Source organism: Lynx canadensis, chromosome B2, assembly GCF_007474595.2.
Source record: "Lynx canadensis isolate LIC74 chromosome B2, mLynCan4.pri.v2, whole genome shotgun sequence".
NCBI classification, from domain to species: Eukaryota; Metazoa; Chordata; class Mammalia; order Carnivora; family Felidae; genus Lynx; species Lynx canadensis.
In genome coordinates this window covers 137664990-137681302 of record NC_044307.1, presented here as the reverse complement: position 1 = coordinate 137681302, position 16313 = coordinate 137664990, and the positions used below count along the sequence as shown (strand labels likewise).

The window sequence follows — 16313 nt, the reverse complement described above, 5'->3', positions numbered from 1 at the left end:
GACAATGATTCATTTTTACTTTTGTTTAGTTTATGTTCCTTGTTAGCACATATCACTGCCAGCTTTATGGTGTACTTTCCCTACGTACTTGTTTCTTATCCCTGTTCAATGGAAGCCCCACTGGATTATAAGCTTTGCTGGAAGTGTCTTTGTCTATTTTGTTCATTGCTGCATCTCCTGACCCTGAGCAATGCCTGCCTTCTCATAAGTCCTCAGTCACTATTGAATAAGTGAATTATAGCCTCGTTTGTCCTAAAATAAATGTAAATAGTAGGAAAAGATATCTTTATGCATGCATACACATAAAGAGAAAAAAAAAAACTCTAATGTGTCAGCATGCGATATTAATAACCTTATAGGCCTCCACTTAAGATATAAAATTCTGGGGGCTCCTGGGTGGCTCAGTCGGTCAAGTGTCCGACTTCAGCTCAGGTCATGATCTCACGGTTTGTGGGTTCAAGCCTCGTGTCAGGCTCTGTGCTGACAGCTCAGAGTCTGGAGCCTGCTTCAGATTCTGTGTCTCCCTCTCTGCCCCTCCCTTGCTCTTTCTGTTTCTCTCTTTCTCTCTCTCTCTCTCAAAAACAAATAAACATTAAAAATAAATAAATAAATAAATATATATATATATATATATATATAATTCTAGCAATAAACATTTGTATATTTGATATTGTAAACCTTTAAAATGTGGACTAAGATAATACAGATTTCATTTTACTATCTGCCCATACCTTTGCCCTTTGATAGTTTCTGGATACCAGACAATGCTCTTCTAGACATGATTAATGTCCTATAGGTATTATGGTGAAGTTTGCTATAGAAGAAATTTTGGTTAAGTGTGTATCTATACTCTCATTGATTTTCTTCATGAAATTTAAGGTGGCGTATTTTGGGGGTGTGGAAAAAAACTATCTCTTGAACAAAATACAACCACAATTTAAAATTTAGAAAAACGTTAGTTTTTCACATAATTTTGTCATACTATCTGGCACAATGTCAGAAATAATCTTTAAAATATTAACTATACTATTCTTATATAAAATGAGTTAAGGGATATAAAAAGAAGTCTTTATGAGCTTTCCTCTTGTGGTGTCAGTGCATCTAGTGTTTTGGTCATAGAATCCCACTGTATTGAAGTAACATAAAATGGAGGACAGGTGCGTTGGGGTTGCTGGGCCTAAAGAGAGCACTCAACACTGAGATAGAATAAAATTGCACTGGCTTCTCCCATTTCTTTGGAGTCTTCTTGCTTCAGTAACTGACTTGAGGGGATAACCTTATTGCCACACTAACTTTAGATCAAGAGAAAGTTAAAATATCCGTGGCCCTATAATACCTATCTTTGTGTATTATTTTGCTGAGATAATATTTGCTGCATGACAGGAGTTTAGCCCAAAATTGAAAACGGTGATTCTAAAGATTGGCTCATGTCACTGTGGCAGGAGTAAGAGGATCATTGGTCAGGCAGTGAGAGTTGGAAAGGACAGGAGATGTCCATTCATCATCACTTTAACCATACCATTCAGTGGACTTTCTCTTGCATATGGAGCCAGTGTTTCCTTATCCAAAACAATTTTTAAGGGGAGTGAGTGCAGAAACTGGGTGAATGAAGAAGATTGGAGACCCACTGATCCTCTAAGACTAATGGTTATCATTCTTGTGAGTTAATTTGCCATGATTTATGTGTTGTAAAGTATTGACATGATATAGAGGATAGCTCTATTAAATGAAGGTATTAATTCTTAAAATAATCTGCACAAATAATTGACAGAAACACATATATGCTTTTACATATATATACATATATGTCAGTTGTACATATATAATTTCACAGACACACACACACACACACACACACACACACACACACACACACACATCTTCTAAGCCTCTTAGCAACTATTTGTATGAGGATTGATTCTAAATATAACACCAGGTTGGTGATTACAACAATAAGATACAATTTCCCAGCATTAAAATGTTTCAAGTTTTGTCTTTTATATCTATGTATATACTGTTAACTGCTTTTTAAATGCCCATTTTATGCAAAAAAAAAAAAAAGCATCTCCATCCTCTTTAAGACCATCTCTATGAAACTTCAATCGAGAGTCTATGTACATACTGAAAATAATAGGTACCATTAATTCTTGTGTACATGGACTGGTAATCACACAGTATTCTTCCTGCCCAAACTATTTCCAAGCAGTGGAAAACTGTAATTATCATGTTTCTAGTAGAGCCAGGCTGAATGCATTAAGACAATGATTTCTGACCTCTGTGATTGCTATTTATTATGCAGGATTATCAAGAGGAAATTGCTGTTGCCCAAGAGAACAAAATACAGCTCCAGCAAATGGGAGAACGACTTGCTCGAGCCAGCCATGAAAGCAAAGCCTCTGAGATTGAATACAAGCTTGGAAAGGTCAATGACCGGTGGCAGCATCTCCTGGATCTCATGGCAGCCAGGTACAAAGGATTCTGGTCAATAGGACACATGTAGGCAGAATTTTAAAGCATTTGGTCCACCTTTCATTACAGTGAATCTTCCTCTGTGTTCTTTCTCCCCACCGATTTTAGGCTTTTCTCATAAATGTCACTTTCATGAACTTTGAAATTCTCCTTCGTATGTAATAAATTCAGTGGTGTTGCCACTTAGCTTAAAGTCATATCATAACAAAACCCATTCTCAAAAGGAAAATTCTGTATTTCAGAGCTTCATGGGTATTTAACCTTCTATGAGGAAGGAAGTAGAACGGCTGGCTAGTATCCATGGAGGGTATTTTTGTCTGCAATAGGAAAAAAAGTTTTATATATATATATATATATATATATATATATATATATATATATGTATATATTTATATATGTACATATGTGTGTACATATTTATATTTGTATAAATTTATATTTATATAAATTATATATTTATATATGTACATATATACATATATATGTATATATACTTATATACATGTATATATACCTATATATATACATATATATGCTTATATATATGTACTTATATATGCTTATACACACACACACACATTCCTACTATATTTCCAATTAGCAAAATGTGGGAATAAAGCTAATTATTGCCACTCTGCTTAGCTGTAGAAATAATCTGCTGCATTATTATAATATTGTGTTAGGTTTAATAACTGTAAGTGTCTGCCTTGTATCTGGGAGGAATATTCAGTTGCTGCTGGAGAAGGGCAGGGTGAAGAAAAGAGATAAAAGTAAAGAAATTAAAATATATAAGGGCCTTTATTAATAACATAAAAGTCTGATATAATTAATGAGGCACTGGGCTATTTGTTACAAAGGGAATGACTAAAGTAAATGCTTTATTTGAGGTGAACTTGGCTTCATGTTGGATGTAGGTTCCATGAGGGCAGGCATCTCTGACCATTCTATCCACTGTATGTCATGACCAAGAACAGTGCCTCAATTTGGGCTCAATAAATATTTGAATGAACAAGTACTTGAATATTTGAATGGGTATTATTTTTTATGGCAGTTAGGAGGAGATTTAGAATATTACAAATGCTTCTGATTCACAGCCATTTTGGATATAACCAACAATACACTTTTTAAAATCTGGGTTCTTTTCCTTAGCCATGCTGCATGAATTTAGACCTGAAATAGTGCCTTTTGAATACTGTGTGCCCACAAAAATTGCATATGGTCATGGCAATTCCATATGTTGATTGTGGAAATAACTAGCATATTTTTTTCCACAGAGGGAGTTATCCAAGAGAAGCTAATATACAAAGATGAGATTATAATTTATGCTAGCAATAATGAAACAAAAATGGAATCAATGTTTATCAGTTTTCAAAATGTTTAACAACAGCACTGTGATGGCTAACATTTATTGAACCCTTAATTTGTGCCAGCGACCATGCTATAGGCTTCATACATGTCTTCTCATGTTTTGTTCACTGCACCCTTTGAGCTGGGCATTATTATTGTACCCATTTTCCTGATACAGAGGCTGAGGCTCAGGCTTGTCCATGGCCCCTCATATGCTAAGTGGCCTAGCCTGCACTCTCTGATTCTACAGCCCATGCTCTGGAGACTATATTATGCTGTCTGCCAAACTTATGACTTCCTTGTCCCTGCTCTAAAGAATGCAATTACAAGGAAATTAGGTTCTGTTATTTATTTCAACAATCTAGTTTCCCAATCCTTTGTAAAGTGTTGACATCAGCTCTGAGACATTTTGAGGCTACAAAGACAGAGGTTCCTTTCCTTGAGAAGTTCATGGTGGGCAGAGAGACATGCAAAAAGAAATCAAGTAAAGTGATGAGCTAAATGCCTGGGTAAAGGTACTACAAAGAAATGGAAATGTACGGTTCAGCTCACCTACTCCAAGTATTCCAGTGTAGGTAGGTTTTAGAACCCCACTGCTATGTTTAGCCTCACTTCTCAGTCCGTGATAACCAAATCTTATTTCAGAAGGACAAACTGAAGCTCTTTATTCTATAAATACCCTTCTTAGGGAAGCCGCCCAGTTGGTAAACATCCCTGGATTTTTTTGGTCAGATTATGACTCATGGGTTAGCTTACATTGCCATGTAATCCAGTTAAACTAGTTAATGTTCTTTTCTAATCTTTAGTGGCTCAGTGGTATGGAATATGGGGGATATACTATGTTAAAGATGTTTTAGATGGAATTTAATATAAGTTCATCATAAGCAGCTAGTTTAGTATATGAACTAAATTTACATTACATCAAATGAGGTAGGTGATTTCTCCTCAAAGTCATGTTTATGTGTAACTTTTCTGTTTTTCAAGTGAGGATTTTCTAGGTGTTATTTATTTTTCCAAAGATACACTAGTAAACTTGAATCAATCAAATATTTATAAAATATACATGCTTTATACTACAGTCACTAAAACACTCATATGTTTCTACGGTTGTAGAGTCTTACCACACACAGATGCAGTTCCTACAGGAGATTCTGTCGATACGCTGTCCATTTCTTTTTGCCTTCTTCTGACGTGTACCAGCTGATGTGCTCACCATTCATTTGCTCTAGAGTTTAGTGCCACACTGGATTCATAGTCTCCTTGAAGCCTCTCCTAAATGACACTTGGCCGTCACATTTACTTTCCATTTCCTTGTTTATCAGAGCCTCGGGAGTACACAGACCAGCTGACCGTTCCCCACACCCATCTTCAACTATGACCTACCCGCTCAAATATCAAGTTTCTATGGTTCAGTCTCATTCACTACTCTTCCCTCTTCCAACTTTGTTTTCCTTCCACACTGATTCATTAATGCAGAACACAACTTAGTTGAGCCTTTTGATATTTCTGTGCTGTTTTGGTGTTCTTGTGGGAATGGAGAGGTTATTTCTGAAGATTATATTTTCAGGTGCATAGCTTTCCTGCTAACAGAAACAGGAAAAAGAAAAGAAAGAAGATGCACTGCTAATAAACCTGTTGCATGCAAATAGAATGTATAACTTTGAGTCAACTTCCTATCACTAGTGGATTAGCTTAAACCATTCTGTCTAACACAAAATAAATGTGTTTTGCATTGAATTTTTAAACTGTCACTAAGAGTTGTCAGCTTTTTAGGGCAACAAAATTTGCTTAGTTATTTTTAGGTCTTAGGGGATAATGCTCTAGTATCCTGACCATAGTTTCTAGACCTGCTCAGTTTAATGTAGCAGACACTAGCGACCCGTGGGTCTTTAAGTTAACTTAAATGGGATATAATCAAGCTATGGTTTAATTTTAATTATAGTCAGTTGCGCTAGTCATATTTCCAAGGCCCATTTGCCATATGAAGATAATGGCTACCTTATTGGGAACTGCAGATACAGAACATTTTCTTCATCCCAGAAAGTTCAGTTGCTCAACACCAGCCATGACAATTGGCCAAAGCATTTCTGAGCCCTTGGCTTTCATTAAGAGTCAACATAAGAGGGGCACCTGAGCGGCTCGGTCACTTGAGCATCCGACTGTTGGTTTTGGCTCATGTCATGATCTCATGGTTCGTGGGATCAAGCCCCATGTGGGATCGTGGGATCAAGCCCCTCTGTACTGACAGCGTGGAGCCTCCTTGGGATTCTCTCTCCTTCTCTCTCTGTCCCTCCCCCTCTCACATGCTCTTTCAAAATAAGCAAATAAACTTTAAGAAAAAAGAGTCAGCACAAGAAACAGTCATTGATGTAATTTCTTTAAAACTGTCTGCTGGGATTCTGGCTCTCATTTTGTCAATGAACTGCGAAAAAATCCACATAGCAGTTGTTCTAGAGTTCAGCACTAACAGGAAATCTGTCTCTTAGCATTAGTTGTTCAGTGCTTTTTATAAGAGACAATGCATTATTGAACTTTCCCCATTTTGGTATCTAGGAAGTTCAGACTTAATTGTGTGCTCTGTTGTAATGATGTTTGTTGTTTGTTTTTTGTTTTTTTTTTTTCATTAAATCTACTCTCTAATATAAGGATATTGCTCTTCCCTCTATCAAACCTAAATCCCCATCACCAAAACCAAAGCACACTTTAGTTATTTGGCTCTTTTATTCTTTTCAATAACATCTTCATTGAGCTCTAACTCACGTAGCATACAACTCATCTATCACAAGTATACAGTTTAGTGATTTTTTTAGCACATTTAGAGACCTCTGCATCCATCATCACGGTTAATTTTAAAACATTTTCATCACCCCCAAATAAAAGCCTTAATCACCTTCTTCCTCTCTACCCTCCCTCCTTCCGTGGCCCCAGCAACCACTAAGTCACTTTCTGCCTCCACAGGTTTACCTGTTCTCGACAGTTCGTATACATGGAATCATGCAATCTGTGGTCCTTGGTCACTGGTTGCTTTTAAGTTTGCTTGGCAAACTTTCTGCACAAGACTATCTAGTAAATATTTTTAGCTTTGAGGGCCAAACGGTCTCTGCCGAAACCCCTCTGCCCTATCATAAAAGCAGCCTTACGCAGTGTGGAAACTGAAAAATAGAGCTGGGTTCCAATAACATTTTATTACCCAAACAGGTGTCTAGCCTAGCCATAGTTTGCCGACACCAGCTCTAGGGACGTAAAAATGAGAAGAACGTGGTGCCTACCCAAGTAAGAGTAGAAAGCAGGTATACATGACTCCTCACCACAGGCCTTCCTTCCATCTTCGTGCCCGCTCTCTTACCCCCATCTGGCCTGGCCGCTCCTAATTGTTCTTCATGTTCTTCCTGTTCTTTGGATTAGGTGAGATTCTTCTTACCCTATCAGCACGCTTTCTGTACTGCGCTTAACAGAATTTTCCTCTACTATAATCAGTATCTCGTGTGATCAGTTGTTTGCAATTCCTTTTCTCTCCTAAGGTGTAAGTGTGTCCATAGCAAAGCCGGAACCTAATATTGTTCTTTGCACATAATGGTCACTCCAGTAATTGTTCAGTATCTCTAGTCTAAGACATAGTATGGCAAGTGCCATACATGCAGATAGGAATAAAGCAGAGCATGGGCTTAAGGCCTCCACTGCTTGAAATGTTTCTGCTTCAGCTACGCTGAAATGTTAGGCAAGTTACTTATCTTCTGACTACCTCAGTTACCACATGTGTAAAAATGTACTCGGAGCATTACATGAGACAGTACCTTAGCACTGCCAAGTGCTCAGGGACCGACGCTTTCTCAGCCCAGAGGGAGTTTAGAGGCTGTGTAGGTAAAGCGCACACGCAGTGCAGGGAAGCCTTGGTCAAGTTGCGGCAGCTGCCCCCAGAAGGGATTTGGAGTTCCACCCACACTCGAGGAAAAAGAAAACTTGATTCTTGGAATCTATGGCTGGCTTTATCTCAAGGTGGCCAATTTGGAAAACTCTGGCCAGGATCAGGAATGTATGGAGGCAGCAAGCACGGATACAATGCAGAACTAATCAAGAGGCCCGAGTCTAGTCCGCCTCGTTCTGCCTGTGTGACCCAGGGCTCGCTGCAGAAGCTTTCTGAGCCCTAGACTCCTCATCTTCAAAATGTTCATAAGAATAACTGCCATAGCTCCAAAGAGGCAATGCCAGAGAAGGACCGTGAATACTCTAAAATGCCACATATGCCAGTCTCGTTCTTTTAGATAGCTACAGAGTATTCCATAATATAATATAATATAATATAATATAATATAATATAATATAATGTAACATAACATAATATAACATACTGTGTATAATATATAATATATATAATAATATATATAATATATAATATACTATGGTTTATCCAATATTTTCCCCACTGATGGGCATTGATATTGTTATCATTTTTTGCTATGACAGTAATCGTGTCTTTAAAGCCTTGCTTTATATTTCATTTGTTGGCACAAATATATTGTCCTAATGATAATGAGCATGGGGAAAAAATTTTAACCCATGAGGAGAACTAAATAAGGTAAAAAGGAATTGAACTAGGAAAATAATGGCAGTAAAAGTTTTCAAAGATCCCAAGTTTTCAGGAATGTTAGTCATAATCAAGAAAAAATAAATTTCCCTAGTGTTACGGAATCATGGCCTACATATCTCTTTAACCAAAGCTTAGATGTTTATATTCCTGATTGTTAAAAATAATAAATTATAGGAGTGATTGTTTTATAAAGAATTCACAGTAAGATATCTTTATTTTTTAAAAATTTTTATGAATATAATATATTGTCAAATTGGTTTACATACAACACCCAGTGCTCATCCCAACAAGTGCCTTCCTCAATGACCATCACCCATTTTATCTTTAAATAGCAGGATTTGAAAAGTAATTTTATTAAAACTAAGTTTTCTGGACTGTATTTCTTATGTAAAATATAAGCTTGCTTCTTTTAAAAATAAAATGTTTCTGTTTTAAAAGCAATTATCTCACATAACCAGAACCAAATGCTTTCTTTTATCTTGCAGTTCATCATATAGGCCTTTTAAAAAGAACTTAGAAAATGTTCATTATTATTTTTGTATTTATATGTGTGTGTATATATACCTTGATCCAAAAAGGTTTTAAAGCAGCCAGCATTCACCACATTTTTTTAAATTACCAGTAATTAATAATTTGAGAGGCTATTTTCTTTAAAAGCTTAAATTATGAAATTACTATAGATGCAGCGCAGAAAATTTGAAACTCTTGAAATTCACAAAATAAATTTATCTGAATCCCACCAAGTCAATGAATGGATGCTTTTAAAATGAAAATGTTTAAAAGGATGAAGGTTTTGAATATTAGGGGAGGAATAATATTTCTTCAGGTACTCTTTTGCTTAAACAGTCTATTCAAAAGTGAAGACCAACTCCTTTTCTACTGAGTATCTTTTCCATCCCACCTTCCCAAACAACCCCTAAAACTCCTACTTACACCATGTAGCTCGCATTTCAAACAGCAGACAAAAAGAAGTTGCTCTTTTTTGCTACTACAATGGGCCGCACTTGTGGAGGTTTTGTTTGTTTGCATTTGGGCGATTTATCTTTTTCGAATATCCTTTCCAACTTAGCAAACAGCCCACAAGAAGAGTTGACTGTTCTTCCAGAATGGCAGTGTCTGCAGGCCAGCCTTATTTTTGATATCCTTCTTTCTTTAGAAAGCCTCCCCCTCCTTTGCAGATTACACTGAGCCTTTTCCCCTTCTTACACTCGTGGCCTACATTCCAGGAGATCAGGCCTGGCACATGTTAATGAATGTAGGTTTTATTTAGAAACATGACCACTTGTCACTGCTCAGTGTCATATTATCAGGCAGAGACCTACCAACATTTGTTTAGAGTGAGCATTTTCATACTTCCATACGCAGACAAGGGGAAGCTTTCATCCCCACGCAGGATTTAGCCTTTTGCTCTGCAGACCTAACTTTTGCAAGTTGGAAGCTTCATGGTGGTGGCGGAAGATCTGTGTGCCCTGAGGATGGCAGAGGACGGCTGTGTGGACTCAGATCTCCCAGAATGTAACTGCGATGTCACAAGGCAGGCATCTCCTTGAGTTTCTTCCATTGTGCATAGCTTTCGTGTTACGTGGGGTTCGTAGGATAGATGCTGGATCTTTAATCCATAATTGTTTTTGCCAGTGTTAAGTGGAGATGATTTGGTGTTAGGAGCTCGTTGGCCGTGGACTCACAAGAGTTATTTGTCGGTTTGTTTTCTTGTTCCCCCTACTGGGCATGTGGAGCCGGAGGGAAAGGTTAATGAACTTGGTTATGGCTTGGTATTCCAGTTGTCTCTGGACTGTATGCGTCATACGAGGGGTATGGCCATGGCAGAGAGGCTGAGGCGCAGGAAAGAGATTCAGAAGGAGACCCAGTAAGATGATCCAGTTGGTCTATCATCTGCTATTTAAAGGATGGGCTCCTGATGAAACTGAAATTCAGTCTTAGCCAGTTCCCAGCTTTGTGGCTGAAAGCTTTCCCTTTATTAAATAAAGATCTCATATTGCAGGGGCCCAGAGGGTTTTGTGTATGAGAAAAGCCATTTCTGTATAGGCTTGCCAGTAAGTTTTGGTCACTGACTAGTATAAAGGTTTTAAAACATACGCCAAATGTAAAAATGTATGTTGAAAATAGTAATTCTGTGTATTATGCAAATATTTATTTCATGATATTTTTCTGTTAGAATAATGTCATATCAGGAATTTTAGCTTCATTAAAAAAAATACTATTCTTGTACCATAACATCCTCCAAATAAATTCCTATTAACGAATAGGATTTACTAATGGTGCTTTTGGTTCTATTCTATTTAGAATATGAAATTTTGTTTTTGCTTTTGTTGATGGGTCTACTAAACTAGTATGAAGGAAGATAATGATAAATATATACATGTAACGTGTATATGTGTATATAGGTATTCGTGCAACAGTGTTCAGAAGCTGGACAACTGGTTTCAGTAGTAGAATCCTTCTCAAAAAGGGTGAAGTCCTGTGAGGCACACTGGACTGTGCAAAGAGACCCATCAGCTGCAGGGATTTACAGATTTACAAGACTTTTGCTAAACAACTTACCCAGACTTGTGACATCGGCAAACATCCATTTTGAATTATAATCCTGGATGCTACCAAAAGGAATGTTGCTCAAACTTCTTACAGTGATAGATGAATAGAAATATTGTGACACTTTACCCAAGGATTTCCTTTAAAGAAATAATAGAAAAAAGATGGGACATTTCTTAACAAAGAATGACTCATGTCCTGCAAATATCGTGTCTCGTAAGGTCAAGGAAGATGTATGGGGGCTTTACTACCCACTTCCTCTCAGCTCACATCTGCTCCCCCCAACACACACACAATGCATTTTGCTGTTTGTAGTCAAATGCATGTTTTAAAAAATGAGAAAGCAAAACTACTTAAATGCTCACCCCCATTGACTTCACTAAGATTTACACATTCATTTGAAAGAGGAACTTGTCCCTAATGGACTATATGAACAAGCATTTCCATGTCACGATGCCCTTGACATACTGCACACTAACTGCTCTATGGGAACTCATTCAATGTTATACAAGATTACTAATCTTGTAAATTATTTCACTAGTGTAGACAATATCTGGGGGAACAGTATTTACTCGCATTCTTTTGTGCCTTAGATCTTTTGATAATTTTGGTAAATGAATTTTGAAACAAGGGGATGAATGAATTTTAGTACTTGACAGACCATTCGCAAACGTTGGACTTAGAGGGAAGATTTAAGTATGCGTTTAATATCAATGAAATTAAAAATAAACTGTGCTAACTCAATAAAAGTCTTTTACTTCGGTAGAATACTAATTATTAACGCTTATCAGGCATTTAAGTAGTGCCCAACTTTGTGCCAAGCACTGAGTTTAATACGGCAGGGGAAGGGGAAAACCAAAAGTAGAAATTCACAGTTCCAGCTTTCCAAGGAACTTAACATGGGGAGAGGAACTTGTGTATAAATAATACCAGGGAGTTAAAATAAGGGAAAGAAGGAAGCAAGCACTGAATGAGGTGTTCTTCCAGTCTCCAGCTCCACACGAAACCCTGATGATATTATGAGGTTGCTATAAAGCATGTGTCCCAAAGCATGGTCCGCATTCAGATGCTACCAAATCTGAAGACAGGAAGCTGGTCAGGTGGGAGAGGTTCCCGAAAGGACTTTCTTCCAGAGATAAAACCGGGACAGACATCTCATTGCAGTCTCCTTGTGTTTATTGACTGTAGACTGTCCTTTCAACCTGGGCCACGGAAGCAGGATGGCCAGGGCCGTGTTAAATTCCAAGCCCGTGCCATGGCCATTGGTAACGTGCACCTACAGCTTTGTATCCAGTAGCTATTCTAAAACTGTTATTCACTGGCTGACAGTCAAGTGAGTTTTGTCTTATATGTGAGAAAATGTGAGTAGGTTGTACGTAAACATTCTTGGAATTATTATTGAAGGTCAATACCTTGGACTTCCCTGGGAACAGGGTACAATTTGTATTTACAAAAATAACTAGAGAAGTCTTAGCTTGAATAGAATTATGAGTCATGATAAACAGAGAGCAACACATGTTTTCTGTTTCCTATCAATAGAATATATTGTGGAGTATGAACATAATTTTTAAATACATATTTTTTCCATGCAATGTAGGTAATGTACCTAAGAGTACCTTTACAAACTGAAAATGTTTTTCAAATATAGGTATTGTAATAATTAATGAAATATAGGTATTATTATTAATAATTGGCCATAGTGAAAATCCTTTTAAAAGCATTTGTGTGACAAAGAGAAAAGTGATTACATCATGACTAGACTTTTATTTGAGAGAGAAACATTGGTTTGTAAACAATCTATTTATAATGGAAGTGGTGATATCAGTTTTAAGTAATTAAAAATAAAGGAAAATGCTGGGGCGTCTGGGTGGCTCAGTCGGTTGACCATCTGACTTCAGCTCAGGTCATGATCTCGTGGTTCATGAGTTCAAGCCCTGCATCAGGCTCTGTGCTGACAGCTCGGAGCCTGGAGCCCACTTCAGATTCTGTGTCTCCCTCTCTCTCTGCTCCTCCCCCACTTGCACTCTATTTCTCAAAAATAAATAAACATTAAAAAAAAATTTAAAGAGGAAGGAAGGAAGGAAAGAAGGAAAATGCTGCAAAGTCTTTGGTTATAAGACATTTTCTTCAGAGCATGGCTCTTTACCAGAGCAGCTTCTCAGAGTCCTCCAAGGAGGAGTTTGGAGGAGGTGGGAAGAGAGTTGGCCGGTGGCCTCTGTGCTTTGAAAGCACCCCTAAGTGATCCTGGAACAGCCCCTCGCTTGAGAAGCCCCTCTCTGCTGTCTGAGAGTAACAGAGCTGAGAAATACTTGATGTCTCAGGGTGCAAGTCCTCCGTCTCTGAGAACATTCTTTATCGATTCCTGCCTTGGAATATGTCACCTCCCTGGAGTTCTGCAAAGTCCTGTTGCCAATACCTCTTCAGTTGAGCCAAGTTGGCACCTCGGAAGTTGATGTATTTTGCTCATCTGCATTCGTCTATGTCATAAGCAGCGGCAATAAGGTGACCCTGTTTCCTGAGCTTCGGGGAGCACTCATGGCCTGAAAGCAGAAGTGAATTTTATTTTTTTTTAATGTTTATTTATTTAATTATTGGAGGGGTGGGGCAGAGAGAGAGGGAGAGAGAACATCCCAAGCAGACTCCGCACTGTCGGTGCAGAGCCCGACGCAGGACTCACACCCACAAACTGGGAGATCATGACCTGAGCCGAACTCAAGAGTTGGATGTTTGACCGACTGAGTCACGCAGGCGCCCCAGCAGTGACTTTCAAATAAGGGCTGAACCTGAAATCACTGACCGTGTGCTTTTCACCCCCGTCAACCTTTCTCTTTAGAGCAATCTGGACACTCAGCCGTGTCAGGCTCGCACCAGGGTCTCATTAATGGATTTTTGCTGCTAGCTATTACTTGATAATAATAGAGCTGAGAAATATTGCCTGTGGCCCTCCCAAACTCCTGCTTACAGCCTGACTCAGTAGGAAAACACCTTCAAAAGTACCCCTGCCCTTGTGTCCTTGACCACCTGCTCTGCATCCTTGTGCCATCAACTGCTTTCATCTGTCATTTCTCTCCTCCTTTTTCCTTCGGTCATTGGCTTCTTTCTCACAAGTTCCTTATTCTCTGCTTAAAAACATTCCGGAGTTATTCCAAATATTAAACTGCATTAAACAAAACAAACAAATCAATGTTTCCTTGTAGCCAGATCGTTCTACAGGTTTCATACCATATTTACTCACCTTTACTGCCTGGTTGAAAAAAAAAATTACCAATACTCCTTTACCATAACTGTATTTCTTAAGCCAAATGCATTGTGTTTAGGTATTTTTAGGTCTCATTATACTATCCTGCTGTTCGTTTGACAGAGGATACCATCGGTCCCCGAACTTTAGTGTATCTAAGACTCCCCTGGAGTGCTTGTGAAAAGTGCCAGTTCCCCGGCCACACTCCCAGAGGTTCTAATTCGGGAGAAGTGGATTGGAATCTAGCCAGGAGTCTGCATTTATCCATTTATCTGAGGCCAACCAAGTGAATCTAATCAAGGGGGCATTCAGATCACTAACCAACACTTCTTTTTAAAATTTTGTTATTGAATATATGTGACATGTACCATTGTGTAAATTTGTGTACGATGTGTTACTTTGATACATTGATCTGTGATAGTGTGGTTGCCCCTGTAGCGATAGTTATCACAATTCATAATTATTGCACAATTATTGTTGTCTTTACTCATTTACTGTGCATTAGATCTGTACAGCTCATTTACTGCTTGTTGTAAGTTTGCACCCTCAAGCAACATCAGTCTTACCCCCGCCCCACCACTACCACTCTTTCTTGCAGTTTTTCCTGCCTTTGGTTTCATGCCCCACTTTTCCTTGGTCACCTTCTTCCTTTATGAATTTTTTTTTCTTTTTTATATCTCTGATTCTTCCTCCATGAGTCAGCCTTTTAAAATTCATTCTCTTCATCCATTCCCTTTCAGGGTGAAATACATCCTTTCATTGGGCCTCGCTCTGTGCCAATAATACCTAAAGCAATGGCATAAACCCTGACCTCTCCTCGACATCTGTGCACTACACTTCTATGCATGTCTACCCGACCCGCAGACTCGTCATGCTGCAAACTTCCTGCACCATTGACCCCATGAACTTGTTCCTCATCCATTCCCTCGGAGACGGCAGCATCCATATAATCACATCATTTTTAACTCCTTCTGCCTCCCGTCATGGCAGTTCATGAATTTAGCAATCCCCGCCCCACCCCTGTCCCTGGCTCCCCAAGTGCAGGCTTTTGATGTAGCTGCTTGGGTTATTCTGTTTACTTCCAGAATGGTCTTCCATACGAGCCTCACTTCAAACTCACATACTCAAAATCAGAACTGATCCTGTCATTCCTGGGCTAATACGTCTTGGCCACATTCCTACTTATCTTTAAAGTTCACACAAAGCCAGTATGGTGTCACAGCAGGCCTTTTATAATCTTAGCCTATCCGTCCGTCTTGCTTCAACACAACTACATCTCTCTTCGGCTTCTCTTCCCACCACCCCCACCCCCCAGCCCCCACCCCCCTATCATTATGGCACTCTGCCTCCCATATCTCTGATTTTCTTTCCTGTGTTTCCTAGGCCAGAAATCTTCTGCTTGGCTAGTATCCACCTGTCAAGATGCAGCTCAAATGTTATTTCTTCAGCAAAGTCTCAGCTCCTCAATGGCTGGGATGAACCTTCAGTCATCACTGTATTTCTGTCGCCTAGCTCCATGGCTACCTAGCATCATAGATGTTTGTAGAAAGAATACAGACCTGAACCAATGGAGACTGAACAAGCGAATGAATGATTACTGAAGACGGCCAGACAGAATTGATTCCTCCCTATTTATTAGCCAGGGACTTGGTTCATTAGTTTAGTTCTTCTCACACTGCGTTATGTTTCACTGTTGACATGTCCAGCTTTCCAGTCAGATCATGCATTTCATAGGAAAATAATCAAGTCTTATTTATTTTGTCTGCCCAGCATCTTACACATAGGATGTCCACACAGGATTGTTAGATAAGTGGCAATCTTAAGCAAACTGGTTTTTACTTCTTCCTGGAAAGAATGGGAAAACATTTTTTAAAAACATACTGTGTAGAAAATACTGCATTGAACTAGGCTTTGCAGGCGAAGACTAGATGGTGGTCGGCCCTGGATCTGCCCTCTGCTGCTTGTAGCCCAAAGGGTCCTCGGTTACCTGTAACGAGATCTGGCATTAAGTGCATGTGATCGCTCACTGATCATTCGTCTTAAGTGTGCTTTCTTCTTTTAGCTGAGTTTGCCACAAGGGTGCTGAAATAAATCCCACCAGGGCCGGAGTAGTCAGAACCA

At 38.8% G+C, this 16313-nt stretch overlaps 1 protein-coding gene across 1 annotated transcript in view; it reads left to right on the top strand.

Annotated features, from left to right (window-relative positions):
• The window catches only part of SYNE1 (spectrin repeat containing nuclear envelope protein 1), a 480852-nt gene that overhangs the window by 418987 nt on the left and 45552 nt on the right, over window positions 1–16313 (top strand). Inside the window, 1 exon segment of the mRNA XM_030316617.2 lies at window positions 2300–2466. Coding sequence (XP_030172477.1) covers window positions 2300–2466 — 167 coding nt within the window.